Source organism: Protopterus annectens, chromosome 14.part0, assembly GCF_019279795.1.
Source record: "Protopterus annectens isolate FY-2018-M chromosome 14.part0, PAN1.0, whole genome shotgun sequence".
In the NCBI taxonomy this organism is placed as follows: Eukaryota; Metazoa; Chordata; order Ceratodontiformes; family Protopteridae; genus Protopterus; species Protopterus annectens.
The window spans coordinates 964,270,350-964,291,033 of record NC_056748.1 but is presented as its reverse complement, the minus strand read 5'-3'; the positions used below and the strand labels follow the sequence as shown (position 1 = coordinate 964,291,033).

At 42.4% G+C, this 20,684-nt stretch overlaps 2 protein-coding genes across 5 annotated transcripts in view; one reads left to right on the top strand and one right to left on the bottom strand.

The window, feature by feature from the left end:
* RASSF4 (Ras association domain family member 4) overlaps positions 1 to 20,684 on the top strand; it is a 1,767,318-nt gene that overhangs the window by 1,081,756 nt on the left and 664,878 nt on the right. The gene's annotated exons all lie outside the window — the stretch shown is intronic.
* Positions 20,093 to 20,684, bottom strand: part of DEPP1 (DEPP1 autophagy regulator) — a 9,254-nt gene continuing 8,662 nt past the window's right edge. The window contains exon 2 of one of the 2 annotated variants that reach the window (XM_044056759.1): positions 20,093 to 20,684. This exon is cut by the window's right edge and continues 414 nt beyond it. In XM_044056759.1, the coding sequence (XP_043912694.1) occupies positions 20,375 to 20,684 (310 nt within the window). In that variant the 3' untranslated portion in view covers positions 20,093 to 20,374. The other variant, XM_044056758.1, reaches the window with a different exon arrangement.

The window sequence follows — 20,684 nt, the reverse complement described above, 5'->3', positions numbered from 1 at the left end:
AACTAGTTTATTACACTACAGTGCTACACAGCTATAGGGCACACCATGGAGATTACTGGAGTACTCCTTCCCCAAAGGTGTAATTCACAGTGACTGACATCAGCAGGATTATCAAAGTAGGGCATTTGAATTGCAGTGAGTGTGACTAGCCTAAAATGCATTGCTCCCTACACAGACATAGAAACACACAAAATATCCACAACTGCCATGTGTGGGAATTGAACCCCTACAGAGTTCTATATCACACTGCAGCATGAAGCTGCTATAGAACACACCATGGGGATTACTAGAGTACCCCTTCCCCAAAAGGTGTATTTCACAGTGACTGACATCAGCAGGATTGCCAAAGTAGGGCCTTTGAAGTGTAGTGAGTGTGGCTAGCCTAAAATGCATTGCTCCCTACACAGACATAGAAACACACACAAAACATCCACAACTGCCATGTGTGGGAATAGAACCCCTACCAGGGTGCTATATCACACTACAGCATGAAGCTGTTATAGGACACACCACAGGGATTACTGGAGCACTCTTCCCCAAAGGTGTATTTCACAGTGTCTGACATCAGCAGGATTGCCAAAGTGCAGCAGTTGAATTGTAGTGAGTGTGACTAGCCTAAAATGCATTGTTCCCTACACAGACATAGAAACACACAAAACATCCACAACTGCCATGTGTGGGAATAGATCCCCTACCAGAGTTCTACATCACACTACAGCATGACACTGTTATAGGACACACCATGGGGATTACTGGAGTACTTCTTCCCCAAAGGTGTATTTCACAGTGACTGACATCAGCAGGACTGCCAAAGTAGGGCAGTTGAATTGTAGTGAGTGTGGCTAGCCTAAAAAGCAGTGCTCTCTACACAGACAGAGACACACACACACAGCTGCCATGTTTGGGATTAGAACTCCTAACTAATTTATCATACTATAGTAGTACGCAGTTACAGGACACTTCACGGAGATTACTGGTATACAGCTTTCCAAAAGGTGTATTTCACAGTGACTGACATCAGCAGCCTTGCCAAAGTACAGCAGTTGAATTGTAGTGAGTGTGACTAAACTAAAAATCATTGCTCTCTACACAGACAGAGACACACACAGTTGCCATGTCTGGGATTAGAACTCCTACCTAACTAGTTTATCACACTACAGCAGTACACATTTATAGGACACGCCACAGAGATTATTGGGCTACAGCTTTCTGAAAGATGTATTTCACAGTGAATGACATCAGCAGCCTTGCCAAAGTATGGCAACTGAATTATAGTGAGTGTGACTAGACTAGAAATCATTGCTCTCAGCACAGATAGAGACATGCAAACACACACACATGCACACACACGCACACACACGCACTCACACACACACACACACACACACACACACACACACACACACACACACACACACACACACACACACACACATACACACACACACACACACACACACACACAGTTACCATGTCTGGGATTAGAACTTCTACCTAACTAGTTTATCACACAACAGCACAACACAGGTATAGGATGCCCATGGAGATTACCGAGCTACAGTTTTCTGAAGGGTGTATTTCACATTGAATGACATCAGCAGCCTTGCCAAAGTAGGGCAGTTGAATTGTAGTGAGTGTGACTAGACTAAAAAGCATCGTTCTTTACACAGACAGTGACACATAGTTGCCACGGCTGGGAAAAGAACTCCTCCCAAACTAGTTTATCACACTACAGCAGTACCCAGTTATAGGACACACAACAGAGATTACTGGGCTACAACTTTCTGAAAGGTGCATTTCACAGTGAATGGCATCAGCAGCCTTGCCAAAGTATGGCAGTTGAATTGTAGTGAGTGTGACTAGACTAAAAAGCATTGCTCTCTCCACAGACAGAGACACACACATACACAGCTGCCACGTCTGGGATTTGAACTCCTACCTAACTAGTCTATCACACTACAGCAGTACAGTTATGGGTCGCACCACAGAGATTACTGGGCTTTGTTTTTCCCAAGGGTGTATTTCAAAGTGGATGACCTCAGCAAGCTTTTCATAGTAGGGCTATGGGGAGGGCAGTGTGTGTGCATGGGCCATAGCCCATTCATCTAGAGGTTGGCACACTGCATGCAGGCACACACAGGGTTATATTCCACAGGTATGTGTATACAGCTGCTAGATGACTACTTCATCGTACAGTCATGTTGCACAGCTAGCACTTGCACCACATAGTGTCTAATGCTGACAGATACCAGTGGCTAATGTCTACAGTGAGCGACATTTACACCTCATGTGGTTGTAGCCATTTGGCTGTCTGCTGGGTGGGACAAGCCTCATAATGGATGGCTCTTTGTCACAGTCACTCTCTTCCATACAGCTATGTATGTCTACTTTTGGCTTATTATAGTGTGTTGTCCTTCGTTATGTGTCTGTATTCCTATCTAGTGTGTGTGCAAGGCATGACTGGTGCATACTGAGGAGTGTATGCACTAATATCTGCAAATGCCAGATATGTATGGTCCACTATGTGAGCATGCCCAGTATGGCCGCCTGTATTGAATGGGTGGATCGATTCCAGGTAGTTTGTACTCCAGTGCAGACCTTTGTGTTGTACACCTACAGTTAGCAAACTTTTTCTGCAGGGTATCCCTCGATCATTTGGAATATGGGGACAGACTGTGTAGGGGATGTTGTGTACTGTAAGTGATTGTGTCTGTGCTGCTTCAGCTGCATGGTACTTCTGTTAGCAGAGATATTCAGACATGTGTACTGTTATACACTGTGATGTTTTCTGTCCTCATGTACTGTTAGGTGGGCATTCTTGCTCACAGTGATGCCTTGGGGGACAAGGATGACTGCAGCTGTGTCTGGTATTGTGGGCAGACACCAATGTATTTATGGTAAGTTATGCCATTCTGGAGGGAGAGCTGCAGACATGTGCTGCTGGGTCTGTGCATCTGGTTCAGTGCCTTGGTACAGTGCTGGCAGAGGATCCCATAATTATACACCCATCGACATGACAGTATGGCCTTATCTTGCTGTGGCAATGTCTCACAGCTGTACTGATTCACACAGGTTACCCAGAGGCAGGGGCCATGGGGCAGGATATCACCCTTCCAGTGGTGTATGGGCTGGTGTGTAGCCATCCATTTATGTGTTTGCAGCCAGGGATAGTGTGTGCACACAGCTTGATGTCAGACCCTGCACATTCCATGATGCCCATGCTCCCACCCCTCCCTCTGTTATTCTAACCTCTTCCATACATTATGCATACATTCTCTGATGCTTTCCTTAAGGGTATCACCCCATCACAGGTGTGTGTTAGTGTTGGTCCACACTTCACGCAGTGGGACATGGTGGACATGTTACTGTGGTTTGTCCACACGGCCTTGCTTATATGGCTTATGTGGAGTGTGTTATGCTGCTATTTGGGTGTCATGCATTGGCAGTACGTGTGAGACATAGACCTTTAGTAGAGGCCTGTGGGCCATTAGGTATTGGTGCGGGCCAGATTTGGCAGACCATTGCATTCTCTCAGTCCTACAATCTCAGACCACCATACAGTATATTCCTCTAGAGTGACTAGGTAGGTGTGATAGGTGTTCATGCCAGTGCCTTCTATCAGTCTTGATCAGGTGGTTTGAATGCTGGCAGGGTGCTACCTAAAGCTAGGGACACACCTGCATGGGACACCTGCACTGCATGCTACATTCTTCTGCTGTTGCCATATACAGGTAGGATCATATTGCACCCATTCCCCACAGCAGGGATATAACCAGAGAGGTACCTGTGGGTGGTGCTTGCGTGAGCCGGGTGCATGTGTGCTATGGACACTACTTGCATCTGACACACAGAGATGCATGGGGCATTCCAGTTATGCTGGCATGTGCAGGTACATCAACTGTCTCCCAATACATCAGTCCTATCTCCTTTGTGATCTGCAAGTGTTTGGGCAGACATCACCGGTATCCCCTACTACAGGACCAGTTAATCTGATGCATACCTGTATGTACAATTCCAAGGGTGTCTCCATTTCACAGTGACATGATATATACTGTATGTCTGGGGTACTTTCTCCTGTGTACTGCTTGTATATCTAGCCCAACAGCCACGCCATGTCAGTCTTTCAGATGGTGACACATATTACCACCATACATTTACAGCTTACTGCTAGCATGTGTTATACTGGTGGGAATTGTCTTTTGCACTGCAGTTATGAGGGCTTGTCCCTGTCATCAGCAGTAGTGGGCAATGGCCACCAGGTCTTACCTCAACATGCATAGATACTGACCACTCTCACACAATATAGTACACACACACACACCATCCTAACACACACAGACCTGCATATTGTGTGACTGTTATAACTTATCCTGCTACCTTGGCTACCTCTGGGCATCTGTGCTCCACTGGTATTTTACCTACTCATACATGTTACTACATTTCTAAACAGGATTGGGGGGGCACACCTGACTGTTACTACATTTCTACGCTGGATTGGGGGAAGGGGCTCACCTGACTGTTTCTACATGTCTACATAGGAGTGGGGGGGGCACATCTGACTGTTACTACATTTCTTCATAGGTTTGTGGGGGGGGGGCACCTGACTGTTACTACATTTCTATGCTGGATTGGGGGAAGGGGCTCACCTGACTGTTTCTACATGTCTACATAGGAGTGGGGGGGGGGGCACATCTGACTGTTACTACATTTCTTCATAGGTTTGTGGGGGGGGCACCTGACTGTTTTTACATTTCTACACAGGAATGGGGGGGGTACACCTGACCGTTACTACATTTCTACACATGACTGGGGGGCACAGTTGACTGCTAATACATTTCTACACAGGATTGGGGGGACATACCTGACTGTTTCTACATTTCTACACATGATTGGGGGGGCACACCTGACTGTTTCTACATGTCTACATAGGATGGGGGGCACACCTGGCAATTGTACACATTTGCTATGACTGTACTGGTATGTCAGGTACTCCATTTCATTCTGTATTTTAACCTATCATGCTGACTAGAGGCATATCAGCGTATTATAGGTCTTAGCTTTGGGTGACCTACATATTAGTGTCTGACTTCCTACCCTTCAGGACTAACATCCCACTGCTGGACTTGCTGTAGTCTGTCTGTGTAAACCTGGGGGAGGTTACCCATAGGCATCATTTAAAGGTCATAGCACAGCCTCTGTATTTGTCTACACCTGTCCTGCGGGCAGAGACTGTTGTTGGGTATGTGAACCTTCCTGACTGGCGTGTGTGAGCCATATAGCCACACATGATGGCCAGCACATGTCCTGCAGTGGGTTTTGTCACCCTGTGTAGTACTGGCTACTGTGGTGACTCCAGTATTTGTTACAGATGTCATGGTGCCACTATGGGTGTCTACTATCTGCTGGCATACCATTCAGCCATGCAATTCCCTTGCATGCTCACATCTATACCATAGATACAGGTAACGACACATTCTACTCCATTCAGCAATTATTAGGTTGATTGACTTACCTTGTGGGTGTGCCAGTATTGAGAATGATGTTGGAGGGCTGCCTATGTCGGATCAGATGCACATAGTACACTCCCTATACATGGTTGACACAGGTAGTGTTATGTTTGCATCCCTTTTACATTATGTGGGAGTCAGAGAGAGGTGTCATTCCCTGGGTCCCTACTGTGTCAGTGTAAGTGCTATGCGTTGCCTCTTTGCCAAGGCCAGGGCATGCTGGGCACGCCTCCATCTGCCTACTGGGGTAGGCTCAGGTTGTTCCTCCTCCGAGTTACTCTGTGCCTGTGCAGGCCTTGTCATTGGGGGGGGGGCTGTGTGACCCTGCCCCATGCTATTCCTGCTGCAGCTGTTTCCCAATTAGGGAAACCACCGTAAAAAACTTCTCCAAAGCCAACTTCACACTTCTTAAGACAGAAGTGACAAACTTCATGACACCCATGCAGACGGATAATAGAGGTATGACTCCTGAATCCTACACAAATGCACTTTATAAGCACTTACACGAGTGCATGGATCATGCTATCCCTAATAGAACCAAGATGCTATCCTCCAAAAAAAGGAAGCCAATCTGGTAGTCCGCTGCCATAAACAAACTCTACAACAGAAGAAAGAAACTGTTGCAAAAAAGAGTAAAATCCCATGACTGGAGGAACTCCCTGGTCAACCTCAGTAAGAAGCTGAGATCCCTCATAAAATCCTCCAAAGCTAGTTACAAAAACAAAATTGCCACTGACTCTAAAGACAACCACAAAGCATTCTATAGCTATGTCAAGAATCTCAATGGCAACACTCAGATCTGCTCTGAGTTACAGCACAATGGCACTAAATATACAGAACCAACTGATATTGCCAACATCTTGGCAGATAGGTTCAGTGCTAACTTTACCCTCCCCCCCTCACCCCCTAGAGGGCCCATATCCTTACCAGAATAATGCAAAGTTCCTGTAATCACGGCTGCACAGGTAAAAAACACACTCTCCAAAGCCAAGAACACAGCAACCATGGGACCTGACAATATCCCAGGCTGCATTCTACATGAACTACAGAATAAACTGGCACCCTACCTAAGTGTCATGTTCAATCATAGCCTCACCTCAGGCTTTGTGCCCACTGAATGGTGCACCGCAACGGTTATCCCACTCCACAAAGGGGGAGCCACAACAGACCCCGGGAACTGCCGCCCCATTAGCCTGATGAGCCTGGTCTGCAAGGCCATGGAACATATCATCATGAAACTCATAAACAAAGACATTGGTAATCTCCAAACTCTGGACCCTACCCAGTTCGGGTTTGTAAAAGGCAGATCATGTCTCCCAAACCTGATTGACATCTTTGAAGCAGTCACCAAAGCCATAGATGAGGGTAAGGTGGTTCACACAGCTTATCTAGATCTTGCCAAGGCTTTCGACACCACCCCCTCTCTGGAATTAAGATAAGCTCACTAAACTAGGTATAAATCCCTATGTCACAAGATGGGTTGCCAACTGACTCACGGACAGAACCGACACTGTGAAAGTAGCAGACTCCAAACCCGACTTCAGACTAGTGACAAGTGGAGTACCACAGGGTTCAGTCCTGGCTCCTCTCCTGTTTGGTACCTACTTCTCTGAAGTACAGGCTAACACAGAAGGTCTTTGGCTAGCAAAGTTTGCAGATGACTGCAAACTAGGAGCCATAATTAAAACTCCTAACAATGTGGACGTACTACAAAAGGGCCTCACTGAGACAGATGCCTGGTGTCAAAGCCATGGCCTGAAGCTCAATGCCAAAAAGTGTATTGTCATCCTCTTTGGTAAAAACTCTGTACCCATGAACTACCACATAAGTGGTAGTCTACTTAATGCGGAAAGTGTGATAAGAGACCTTGGGACATAGGTGGATAGTAGTCTCTCCTTTAATAATCACATCGCCACAGTGGTCAGGAAATCCTTCTACATGGCTCACCTCATAACAAAAGGTTTCTCAGACAGAAAAAAAGAGGTCATTGTTCCCCTCTACTCATCACTCATTAGACCCATTATAGAGTACAACACCCCTTTTGGTATGTACCTCACAGGACATCTACAACAACTGGATAGGCCACAGAAATACCTCACAAAGAGGAGTACTGGCCTCAAACAGATGCCCTACGCAGACCATCTAAAAAACCTCCAGCTTTACTCCATCACATATCGCCTACTCAGAGGCGATCTCTGCCTAACATACTAAGCTATGTCAAACCAAGGCTGTTGGACATGCTCCACTAAAAGAAATCCCAATCCCTCTGAGCTACATGCTCTAGGGACCTAATCCTTGTCACCATAATAAACAGAACATGCTGGAGGGATAGATTCCTGTCCCAGAGACTTCCCATACTCTGGAACAGACTACCTATCTATGTCAAACAGAGCCCCTCATTAGCACTCTTCAAGAAAAATCTTGATTGGATGGGAAATAAGAAATTCACCCCGGGGATCACTTCTGTGTCTCTGCTCCACAGGGGCACAGGAAAATAATTTTCTTGGGAGGCGAAAGCCAGGGTACCTTTTTTGCTAGGCTTATATAGGCCGTAGGGCTAATAGCCTAGTACCTACCTATGAACCTATGAACCTATGAGCTGTTTCCACAGGATCATATTGTGTAGCATGGCACATACCATAACAATTTGAGTACATGTAGCTAGTGAGTACTGCAAGGCTCCACTGAATGTGTCCAGGCACCGGAACCATGACTTGAGCATCCCAAACACAAACTCTATTATACATCTGGTCTGTGCGTGTGCCTCCTTATGGCGTTCTTGTTCAGGTGTGTGTGCATTTCTGATGGGTGTCATCAGCCAGGGCTCCAGTGCATAACCAGCATCCCCCACTAGGTGACTGTAAGGGATGTCCTCATTGGCAAATCTCTGGTACAGCTGCGTCAGATGCCAAATGTGGGACTCATGATAGCTTCTAGAGCAGCCAGCACACACACATTCGTTATAAAGCCCTGGGCATTGCACACGGCCTGGCAGTTGATGGAGGGGAAACCCTTGTGGTTGATGTAGACCCTACCCTGCTCACCAAATGGTGCTTTGATGCATATGTGCATGCAGTCTATAGCACCCACTACCTCAGGGTATTTTGCTATTTGGTGGAAGAGATGCATATTGCTGGCCAACACCTCACGGGTGTTGAGGAAATGTATGTCCTCACCAGCATGTGCTAACATAGCATCCAGGATCTGGTGGAATACTCTGGATGCTGATGCCTGTGAGATCCCCATGATATCCCCAGTTGAGCTTTGGGAGGAGCATGTGGCTAGTATTGCTAGGCCTACACATACCTTGGTATCCACTGGGATGGGTTCCCCTCTGTCAGTTCGGTATGTCAGGCGTGGCCAGTACAGCTCAACAATTTGCTGTAGGAGGTCTGTGTCCTCCCTATAGTGATCCACTATCTCTAGCTCATGTAGCCCCTGGTAGGTTACCCTGGGTCTGTACACCCTTCTCCTTCTCCTCAATGTGGGTTGTTCAACAGCATTCACATCCTCACCACCCTCAGCCTCTTGCACATGTTGTTATATGATGCCTGCTGCAGCCCCTATCATTTTGTAGTTTTGTTTGTTAAAAGTTCCCCACTTGTATACACCGGTGATGTAGAGTATGGGAAAAAACAAAGGGGAAGGTGTTTGTATAGTTTATAATAGTGTTCTGGGCTGGGCTGGTCTGCTGCCTGTGTAATTGGCTGATTCTGATACATTTCACCTGCCAGCTATGCTAGTTCTCCTTGATTAATGTCCTACTACTGTTTTCCCTTCCCTGTTGCCTTCCTGTTTAAGCCCAGGGATGCACCACACAAACACAATGCTCAAATGTGCACAGAGCTACTATTTCCTGGTTTACTTTTTTTTTCTTTAAAACCCAGTGCGTGGTGTGCACACCCGCTTAGGCAATGTAAAGAGTGCTAGGCAGACTCAGACACACCCATTTGCCTAGCTGTGCTAAGCTAGGAGCAAACCCGAGCCACAGGGCTCCAATCTGTTTACAGTATGCCTGACACCCCCCCCCCCCCTATGATTTTGGCTAACTCCTAGGCTTGCACCAAGCTATTCCTGCTCTTACACTGTTAGGTGCTGACTAGCATGCTGGGGAAATCTGGGATTCACTATCATTCCTTTATATTCCTTTCCCTTATGAAATTCTATGCTGATTTAGGACACTTTTCATAGATTCACAGAGTTTAAAAGGCAGCTTTAGTCTATGGACAATAATCATCTGGCCAAGACCAGCTGCAGTAAAGCACCTCATGCCCTCTAAAGGGCAAACCAAGTCAGGGCTAGGGTGAATTTGCAGGTGCCCATCCAATTGTCACACTTTGCCTTAAAGAAAGTGGAAGCATCATTCCGTTTTTTTATGTAATGGAAGATTATTCCAGAGCTAGGAATACTGAATAATAAATCTACTTGCCCAGTGTGTCTTATTTATTTTTTGATAGGAACATATACGTTCTATTTGAGTGTTTGTGGAGCCATAGGAAATAAAGGAGTCTTTTGTCTTTAATAGGGTGGATTGCTGGAAATAGGCTTAAAACTGCATGCGTATATTCAGACTCTTATAGAGTCCTTTGTGGTGATCTGTTTCGGAAGCTGAGTGTATTTATTCCAAACGTCTTGTTATGAGGAACCTCTTTGGTCTTCCTAACTGTGTGAAGTTTTGGATAAATGCATACTATACAGGGCATTATATAGAAATGATAATTTCTTTTGACTTGAATGAGATGTCTTTAGCTATTAATTGTGTTAGAGTAGTATCCTCAGTACTACTGCGGGGTCATCAATGGTAGGGAGCTGTCTACAGAAGCACCTAGATCTCTGATGACCATATTAGCCTGGAGTGGAATGCTGTCCATAATATAAGCTGCTGTTGTGAGTTTATTGATTTATTTATTTAGTAAAGATGACAGTGCTACACTTTGTTTCACTCAAGCCTGTTTCTAATGCACCACTGATCTTCATGTTTAACTGTTCCTGTAAAAATATGGCATCAGATGCTGAGTGAACCAAATTACCCATCCTGCAGTCACCAACAAATTTAGTTAGCCATATATGATGGATAGCAATTGGCAAAGGTAAAGGCATATGTAGCAGCTTTAGCAATGGGTTATGTCAAAGGAGGATGGCAATGAAATGTATTTAGGTCTTCAGGTAACCAAGGAAGGTCTGCTTTTACTATGTTGTTAAACACAGAGGAAGTTGGAGGGGAAGGACCACCAATTATAAATGAATAGGTTACATATGTGTAGTCTGCTTTAATAACACAGGATGATACATATGGTGGTGTGTAGTAAGGGGTCATATTTGTATGGACAACATCAAGGTTATGAGGCCTTTAATATGATGGTTAACTAAATGTACAAGGGAGTTAGCATTTCTAATGTCTAGGAACCATAGGAAAGCATTCAATCATTGAGGGTGTAAGGATTATCCAGTTTAATGATGGAAAATTGAAGTCTCCTCAACAGAAAGGTGTTAGGATCAATGGGGATTTTCAGGTAAAGCACTGAGACAGCATTCCAGAGCATTTTCTGAAAAAATCAATTTGAAAAGCCAAATAAAAGTAAATACTTTTTGAACAATATGTGTTATTAAAATGGTTCAGACAATGTGCTCAGTAAAAAGTCTTCTTTAAAGTGATAGTAGTGCATTCACAGTCTTTACTTCAATACAATAATATAATATATTATAATGCACAAAAACCTAGAATTACACTTTTAAGTTTCACAAACAACTTTTCATATCTTGAAAACCATACAACCTAGATATATAAACAAAGATATTGGCAACCTTCAAATACTGGACCCCACCCAGTTTGGGTTCGTGAAGGGCAGATCTTGCCTCCTGAACCTGATCTACTTCTTCGAATCAGTTTCCAGAGTCATGGATGAGGGTAAGGTGGTTCACACAGCTACTTGGACCTTGCCAAGGCTTTCGACACTATCCCCCACTCTGGAATCATAGATAAACTTACTAAATAGCTGGGCATTAATCCCTGCATCACTCAATGGGTTGCAAACTGGCTTAATGACAGAACACACACTGTAAAAGTAGCCGACTCCAAATCCAGCTGCAGACAAGTGACAAGTGGTGTACTACAGGGTTCTGTCCTGGGACTACTCTTGTTTGGCATCTACGTATCTGAAATACAGGCCAACACTAAGGGACTCTGACTACTTACAAAGTTCACAGATGACTGTAAGCTGGGAGCCATTACTAAATCCCCAAATGATGTGGATATACTACAAAAGGGCCTTACCGAAACAGATGCCTGGTGCCAGAGCCATGGGCCCAAGCTAAATGCCAAAAAATGTATAGTTGTCCCCTTTGGGAAAAAAGCATGTACCTGTGAACTACCACATAGGTGGCAGTAGACTAAATACAGAAAGTGTGATAAGAGCCCCAAGGACACAGGTGGACAGTGGTCTCACCTTTGATAACCACATAGCCACAACAGTTAGAAAATCATTCTACGTGGCACACCTCATCACTAAGGGCTTTTCATCCAGAAAAAAGGAGGTCATTGTCCCTCTGTACTCATCCCTCATTTGACCCATTATAGAATACAATGCCCCATTTGGTATGTACCTCACAAGACATCTGCAACAACTAGAAAGGCCACAGAAATACCTCAGAAAAAGAATCACAGACATAAAGCAAATGCCTTATGCTGACCATCTAAAGAAACTTCAGCTATACTCTGTCACATATCGCCTACTCAGAGGCGATCTCTGCCTGACATACAAGGCCATGTCAAACCCAGAGTTGATGGACAAGCTACACTTAAAGAAATCCCAATCACTCCAAGACACATGCTCCAGGGATCTTAACCTTGTCATCACGATGAATAGAACATGCTGGAGAGATAGGTTCCTGACCCAGAGACTCCCAATACTCTGGAATAGGCTGCCCATACATGTCAGGCAGAGTGCCTCAGTGGCTCTCTTCAAGAGGAACCTTGACGATTGGATGGGAGATAGGAAATTCACCCCGGGGATCACATCAGTAACCCTGCTAGACAGGGGTCCAGGAAAGTAAATATTTGTGGGAAGCAATAGCCATGGAATCGTTATGGCTAGGCTTGTATTGGCCGTAGGGCTGATAGCCTAGTATCTACCTATGAACCTATGATCCTATATGGTGTCAGAGCACTTTTCTTCATCTTGAGCTTCATACATTAGTAAGAAGTTCCTTTCTCCCTGCTGGTTTATTAAGATGTTTACAGAAATGTGAAAAATTATGAGTTGTATAAACAACAATATCAATAACAGTGAATATCTCTCAAAATGTACAACTTATAATACAGATATAAAAAACAGTTTTCTCCAACATTATCTAAGTTTTCATCTGATGGCATGCAATAGTTTGTAAGCCACTAAGTTTTGGAAATATTAATGTACAAATAGAAATATTGCATATCATCATAGTTACTATTAAACAACTAGCAATACCTCCAGTATAGTGCACAATGAAATTATATTTTTGCCTCTCACCATGACATTTTGCACCATACCCATCAACAATATGTAGCTGTCACAGTTATGAAAATATGAATATAAATATAAAAATGTGAACATTAAGTGATAAATGCTGATTTATATCTCCATTGCAAGATATCATAGATATCTCCACCACAGGATATACTAAATTAACAATCTTAGTGCAATTTTGTCACTTCATTAAGGAAGTCAGTCCAAAAAAGTGTCAAGATAATATAAGGAGCTATGAGTGTTTAATGATAGCATATAAAAAGGCACTATATGTATGAGAGTGTTAACACAAACACTTATATATGTGAGTGTTAATATGAGCACTAATACACAAGAACTTTAACACAAACACTAATATAATGAGTGACAGAATCTCTGTTAAAAAGCATCATCCTTAAAAGGGCACTTAGGCAGGACTCCCAGATATGTTCAGAATTAGTCCAAAATGATACAAAAATCACTGAACCCACAGACATTGCCAACATACTGGCAGACAGGTTCAGTGCAAACTTCACCCCCCACTCCCCCCATAAAGGAGAGATAACTATCCCAGCAGAGTGTAGCCTCCCAGACATCTCAAATGCGCATGTGAAAGCTGCTCTCTCTAAAGCTAAAAACACAGCATCAATGGGACCGGATGGTGTCCCCGGCTGTGTGCTACACGAGCTAAATGAGGAATTAAACCCGCACATAAGGCAGCTGTTTAATCTCAGCCTTACCACAGGATACGTGCCCAAGGAGTGGCGTACGGCAACTGTGGTCCCACTCCACAAAGACGGTGCCTCTATGGACCCTGGTAATTACCGCCCCATAAGCTTAACAAGTCTAGTCTGCAAAGCTATGGAGAGGATCATAATGGAGCTCATAAACAAAGATATAGGGGACTTGCAGACATTGGACCCGACCCAGTTTGGCTTCGTCAAGGGCACATCATGCCTTTTGAACTTGGTCGACTTCTTCGAAACAGTCACCAAGGCCATTGATGAGGGAAAGGCAGTCCATACAGCCTACCTTGACCTTGCAAAGGCCTTCGACACAATACCCCACTTGGGTATTGTAGAAAAACTTACCAGCTTAAATGTAAACCCATATGTCACAAGATGGGTTGCAAACTGGCTTAAGGACAGAACCCACAGGGTTAGAGTTGCTGGCGCTATGTCAGACTCCAAGCCGGTCACAAGTGGTGTCCCACAGGGCTCGGTCCTTGGCCCCCTATTGTTCGGCATCTACTTCTCAGAAGTACAGGCCAACATGGGAGGACTTTGGCTGACAAAGTTTGCAGACGACTGCAAACTGGGCCATAGTGGAAAGTGCATCGGACATGGATATCTTTCAGAAGGGACTCACGGAAACAGATAGCTGGTGCCAGAGCCATGGCCTGAAGTTAAACGCCAAAAAATGTATAGTCATACCCTTCGGGAAAAACAAGGTAACCCCAAGCTACCATATAGGTGGCAATCCACTAAGCACAGAAGAGGTTATCAGGGACCTGGGGACCCAGGTTGACAGTGGCCTTTCTTTTGACACTCATGTTGCTAAAGTGGTTAGAAAGACCTTCTACATTGCCCACCTGATCATGAAGGGATTCACATCCAGATCTAGTGAGGTCATTGTTCCCTGTACTCTTCACTTATCAGACCAATGATCGAGTACAATGCCCCATTCGGGATGTATCTCACCCGACATCTGCAGCAATTGGAGAGACCCCAAAAGTTCCTCACCAAAAGGATAAAGGCACTCCAAAATCTGTCATATGCTGCCAGATTGAAGAAACTCCAGCTCTATTCAGTTGCATACTGTCTGCTCAGAGGTGACATGTGCCTGACATACAAGGCCATGTCCAACCCGGAATTAATGGACATGCTCCACCTCAAAAAATCCTAATCCACCAAAACCACTAGAGCAAGCGACTTAAACCTTAGCACGGATATAAATAGGACGTGCTGGAGGGATAGATTTATCACTCAGAGACTCCCTATGCTGTGGAATAAAATCCCGATCCATGTGAGGCAGAGCACCTCGCTGGCTCTGTTCAAGAGTAATCTTGACCTGTGGATGGGAGATCGTAGGTTTATCCCGGGAATCATCTCTGTGTCACTGCTGGACAGAGGCACAACAAACTAATGGGCACAGTATTTTTTCATATAAGGGTTGGTGTAAGCCACAAAAATTTGGGCTAGGCTTATAAATGCCTTAGGGCAGATAGCCTAGTATAAACCTATGAACCTATGTGTTTTCTTCATCTTGTTAAGAATGTTTGCATTCTTTGATTTCCTTTTGGTGTATGATCACCCTGATAAGGACTTTGGAATTAACCACAAAATCTCAGTGGGTAACATTGCCCTAATAAGGAAGTTTGGGTGGTCAGTGTAGTGGCTTTACTCTGATAAGGACATTTTAGTCTATTAGCTCAGGTTTTTATTTATTTGTAGTATGTTGGCAGAATAGCACTGTTCCTTATAATTAAAATCTGTGGTCATGATTATCTGATCCTGTAAAACAAGTTAAGATTTTTTTGATGAAATTATCAATCTTTAGAATTTAATCTATAGGCTTTTATTTCACTTTATTGCATTTTATTTTCTTATTCGGTTACAACATCTTCTGGATAGCCTGTACAATGTTAAATTTTGCTGCCTTTTCTGAAACAAAAAGACATAACAAATGTCACTGAAGGGCAGGAACCTATTGTAATACATTCACCTTTGGATTGTCTGAACCATTAGAAAAACTCAAAGGTGGGCTACTCCCCTCACATGTTCCAAAATGTGACTGTTAGTAGACTAAAATGCATCAAGTTTTAGCAGTAGTAAGCTACAATTACCACCACTAAAAGGTCAATTTAGCTGTACGGAAAGACAGATAAACTTAATGTTTTTAAGTTCTAGCAACAAGTGCAAAAAAAAAAATAGAGAGAGAGAAAGGGGGAGAAAAAAAACTTGCATTCATTCTACTTCTGAGTGTGCATTGTACTTTTATAATTTTTTAAATATTTCTCATGCAACCACATAAGTCACATACCCATTCACTGCACACAGTATTGGTGGCAGAAAAGATACACCACTGATGACATTATGTAGCATGTGCACATATGGGAATGTGTGTTCAGAGCACCAGATACACCACTGATGACATTATGTAGCACGTGCACATATGGGAATGTGTGTTCAGAGCACCAGGTACACCACTGATGACATTATGTAGCATGTGCACATATGGGAATGTGTGTTCAGAGCACCAGATACATCACTGATGACATTATGCAGCACTTGCACATATGATAATGTGTGTTTAGAGCACCAGATGCACCACTGATGACATTATGTAGCACGTGCACATATGGTAATGTGTGTTTAGAACACCAGATACACCACTGATGACATTATGTAGCATGTGCACGTATGGGAATGTGTGTTCAGAGCACCAGATACACCACTGATGACATTATGTAGCACAGGCACATATGGGAATGTGTGTTCAGAGCACCAGATACACCACTGATGACATTATGTAGCATGTGCACATATGGGAATGTGTGTTCAGACCACCAGATGCTTAACTTTTCTGAAATTTTAGCATTAGGAAGAAGTGATACTATACAATGGCCTTGTTTATAACAGTTTGAAACACCAATGTTTAAACAGTGCTGGTGTGTAGCAGAAACAAACACTGCTGGGCCTGGTTCTTATACTGGTTTACCCACTACTGGAGATGTTTACCCACCTGGACTTCACCCTGATGGGTAAAGCACCCCAGTAATGGATAAGCTGCCATAACTGATGACCTTGCTGATAATTGCTGCAATATGTTTTTATTTAGGCTTTTTCCCAAATAGGAGTTTCTTTGATGTTATTTTATTTCTGTGATGCATCATAAACCGATAATGAAATAAATGGTTTTGTGTGTTTATAAAGCCAGTATTAACACATACATTAATTTCATTGAGTCTACTGATAACTGCGTTTCAGTTATGTAACACAACTGTATGCAATATTTAACAAACACAAGTTTTTCATTTAGCTATGTAGCATAAATACTTGTTATATGTTTTGAGTGGTTTATTTAAGATAATTGTTGGACAGAATTGTATTATAAACTGAGTGATTTTAAGTGAACTTGCGCATCTCACAGGCTTTTGTGGAAGAGAAGGCTTGACTGTATTTCATATAATTTTGTTGTTTTCATATAGAGCAACACGATGCTGTATTAGTTAATGATGCTAGCTCACATTGCTTGGTTCTCAAGTTGAATTCCTCGCTGGGTTTCCCCCTCCCTGGAGAGTGCATATCCTCTATGTGTCTACATGAGTTTTCACTAGGCAGTCTGTTTTCCTCTTACATTCAAAAGGCATGACGTACTTAAGCTGGCATTTTTCCAAAATGTACATGTGAATGTATATGACATCTTGTGACAGATTATCATCCAGGTTTAGTTTTTTTTTTTTTTTTTTGCCAATCTCTGGCTAAGTGTCAGGATAGTCTCCATCTCTCAGTTAGCTCCAAGTTGGATAAAGCAAGGATCGGTAAATGAACAAATGAATGAATGAAAGAATATTTTGCAATTACCTGACCTGCTTCAGTGTCCTTTAAGAAAAAAAAAAAAATATATATATATATATATATATATATATATATATATATATATATATATATATATATTATACAATTACTAAATGAAAGTCACACTTTGACTGCAAAAAGAAAGAGTCATTCCTTGAGACAGGTTCACCATCCCTGAGCTTGGATTCCTGAATATTGTTATAGCTGATGGCTTTTGCTGGTAGGGCAATACCTAGAACATGTGGAGTGGGGTACCAATATTTCTACCTGCACTGCACTGCACTGCACCATTTCCATAGGCAGTGCATTTAATATAGTCAGAATTTTGCCAACATTATCGTTTGTGCAGACTCAGTCTTTGAAATAAATGTCATAATGTGTCAAATTTCTTATCAGACCGGGTAGCTATCTGTGCAAAACAGAATGTTGAAACTGAACTTTGTACTCATTTTGTGTACACTGTCATAACAGTGCATATTGACTTCAACTGGTTACCAAGATTCAGTAAAACAGTAGTTACATGATCATTTCTAAGATGCACCACAGTTTACAGTTCTTTCAAGCTCAGTTTACTCCTTTGATGAAAGATTAAAAGTCAATGGATCTACCTAGAATTATGGAAGATTTCACCTTTGACAAAGTTTAAATGCACATTAATTTCATCTCGAAGGACAGATGTTTGTCTAAAAGTAGTTTCTACTTATTAAAAGTACAACTTTTCACAATTTTCTCCTTTCCGAAATATTGATGCATCCTTGAAGATGTTATAATTAAGAAAGGAGAAGTGGGTCTGAAGCTCCCACGTGGGTTGCAAAGGTCATAGCTCCTTGCAGAACACTTGGCTTCCTGTTTTCCATGAGGGCACTTTTAATGTTTTATACCAAGATGAGTAGGAACTGCAATGAGGTACTATGGGAACACTACAGGTGATCAAGTCCCAAAGTTTGAAAGCCAATGTCTTAAAGCTAGGGACTCTAGTACCTTGTAGCTCATGTAGACAGCCCATCACACTCAAACTCAAATACGAGTTCAGGCAAGCAGCTGTATGCAGGAAGAGGGAAGGGAATTTTTGGGTTAAGGAGCAGAATGTCTATTTTGGGATTAGGGAACAAGAAGGGGATTTTAGGTTAAGAATGGGGAGTGGAATATAAGAATAAGAGAGTGAGGATTCAGGCTGGGAACTGGGCAGGAGTTTTAGGGTTAGAGTTTTGGTACAGGCCAGACTATGATGTTTTATAGAGTTAGGCATTGGGAGGTTTATATAGAAATGGGAGATTGGGCTAGTGCAACTTTGAGCATTTGCTTTTTTGAGCAAGTGGCAGCAAGCAGGTGTGTAACAAACTACTAGCCAATGAACACCATTAGGAGCCCAAGTTATTATGAATCCATAAAGACTGACAAGAGGCTAGCATTTGCACTAAAACCTTCAGAGAATTATTGATTTATTTATCATTGCTGACTGGGCAAAAGCTCATTTTCAGCCTAAGACTCTGTAGTTACATTACATAAAAGTATAAACATTTTTATACGTGCAAAACATTTTAGATGAACACTTTTGCAAGAAAATCAAGTGATTACATGTACAGAAAGCAGAAAGAAATTTACAAGCTCTGGATAAGCATCACCACTGAATGAAATACAAAGGGAAACAGTGTATGTACCTGTTGAATTCATGGCAGCAAAGAAAAAAACTGAGATGGTTTTCTTGGATGGTAGCAACTACAGATACAAATGGTAGTAATTGGAAGTAACATTAAAAGTGAAAGAGAAAGTTGGTTGGTGAAATTAGGTGAAATTCTGTTCTCTGCTACTTTATGGCAGTAGTTTTCTTTCAAAAAGACTCCTTTTAGTGGAATAATTTTACCCAATGGAGTGTTTGTGAACCTCATTTTGGCAAAATATCCCACTTGCTAGAATCATCACAGGCATTTATTTTTTTACAGTTCCTATAGCTTTACAGTATCTTGAAAGAGTAACAAAAGCAAACACATTTAAAATTCCCTTTTCTACCAAGCAGATTATCTATAATTAGGTACATATAGCTGGTAGCCTTAGTATTATATTGCAGAGTATGCATAAATTTAGATTAGTGTCATGGCAGAGTGATACAAGTTATAATTGGCTGCTATATAGTTGTACTTAGTACACACATGGCTGTAGTGCAGAATGGGAAGAGAACTTTTCTTTTAATATGTTGTCTTGAAAACAGTGAGCCAAAATGTTATAAAAACTATGTAGCATTGGACCTGATGTTTCAGTTTACTGGCTTTCCTTCATCATCCTTAGTCGGAATGAATGAATGACATAGTGACAAGTGTAGTGTTACTTTTGTTATGAAAAACAGCAGCACTCCAAAATGCACTAATATATATAGCAAAATGTATCTTTTGTTGTACTCTTTGGCTGTAGAAACTGACAAAGTTACACAAAATTACAATCCTGATAAAGCAATAGCTGGTCTTCAAATTCTGAATGTAAATTTGCAATAAAAGACAGATTAGTTATGTGCAATGAAATATGAAAAAGGGAAGGATTTGGGTGGCAAATATGGAGGAGAGAATACAAACATACTTAAGGACCTGTCATGTGTACGTGAATTAAAACCAAATGCAGAGAAGAACAGACAAGTACTTGGTAACAATCAAATTTATTTATGGCTTTTTTCCAAGTCCCAAATAAAAAGATTGCAGTCTAGCATAAATATAAAGATAATTAAATTCACAATAATTCAATACGTTGTTTAAACCTACAAAAATAAATTACAATCAGTTAAAAAGTGCATGTGCCTCATTTTTTAGCTGCATCATTGTTCATAAATAATTGGCAATGTGCATTTCAATAGTCTGGCAGCACGCCCCCTGCTGGTAGTTCCATGACATTTTTGGAATCGTTGAAGTTTACTTCTCTTTTCAATAGCTTCAGTCAAGTCTGTGTCCCTGTAAGGAAAGGAACTTGCTGCCTTGAGTCCCAAGGATTTACAAACAGAATTAGCTTTGCCTTTTGTTACTTGATTGTGCTTTGCACCTTGTATTAACACTGTCCGTTTTCTGAATTCCAGTGAAGATTCCCGTCTTGATGGGGCTGTTGGCTGCTCAGGCGTTTCTGCCTGAACA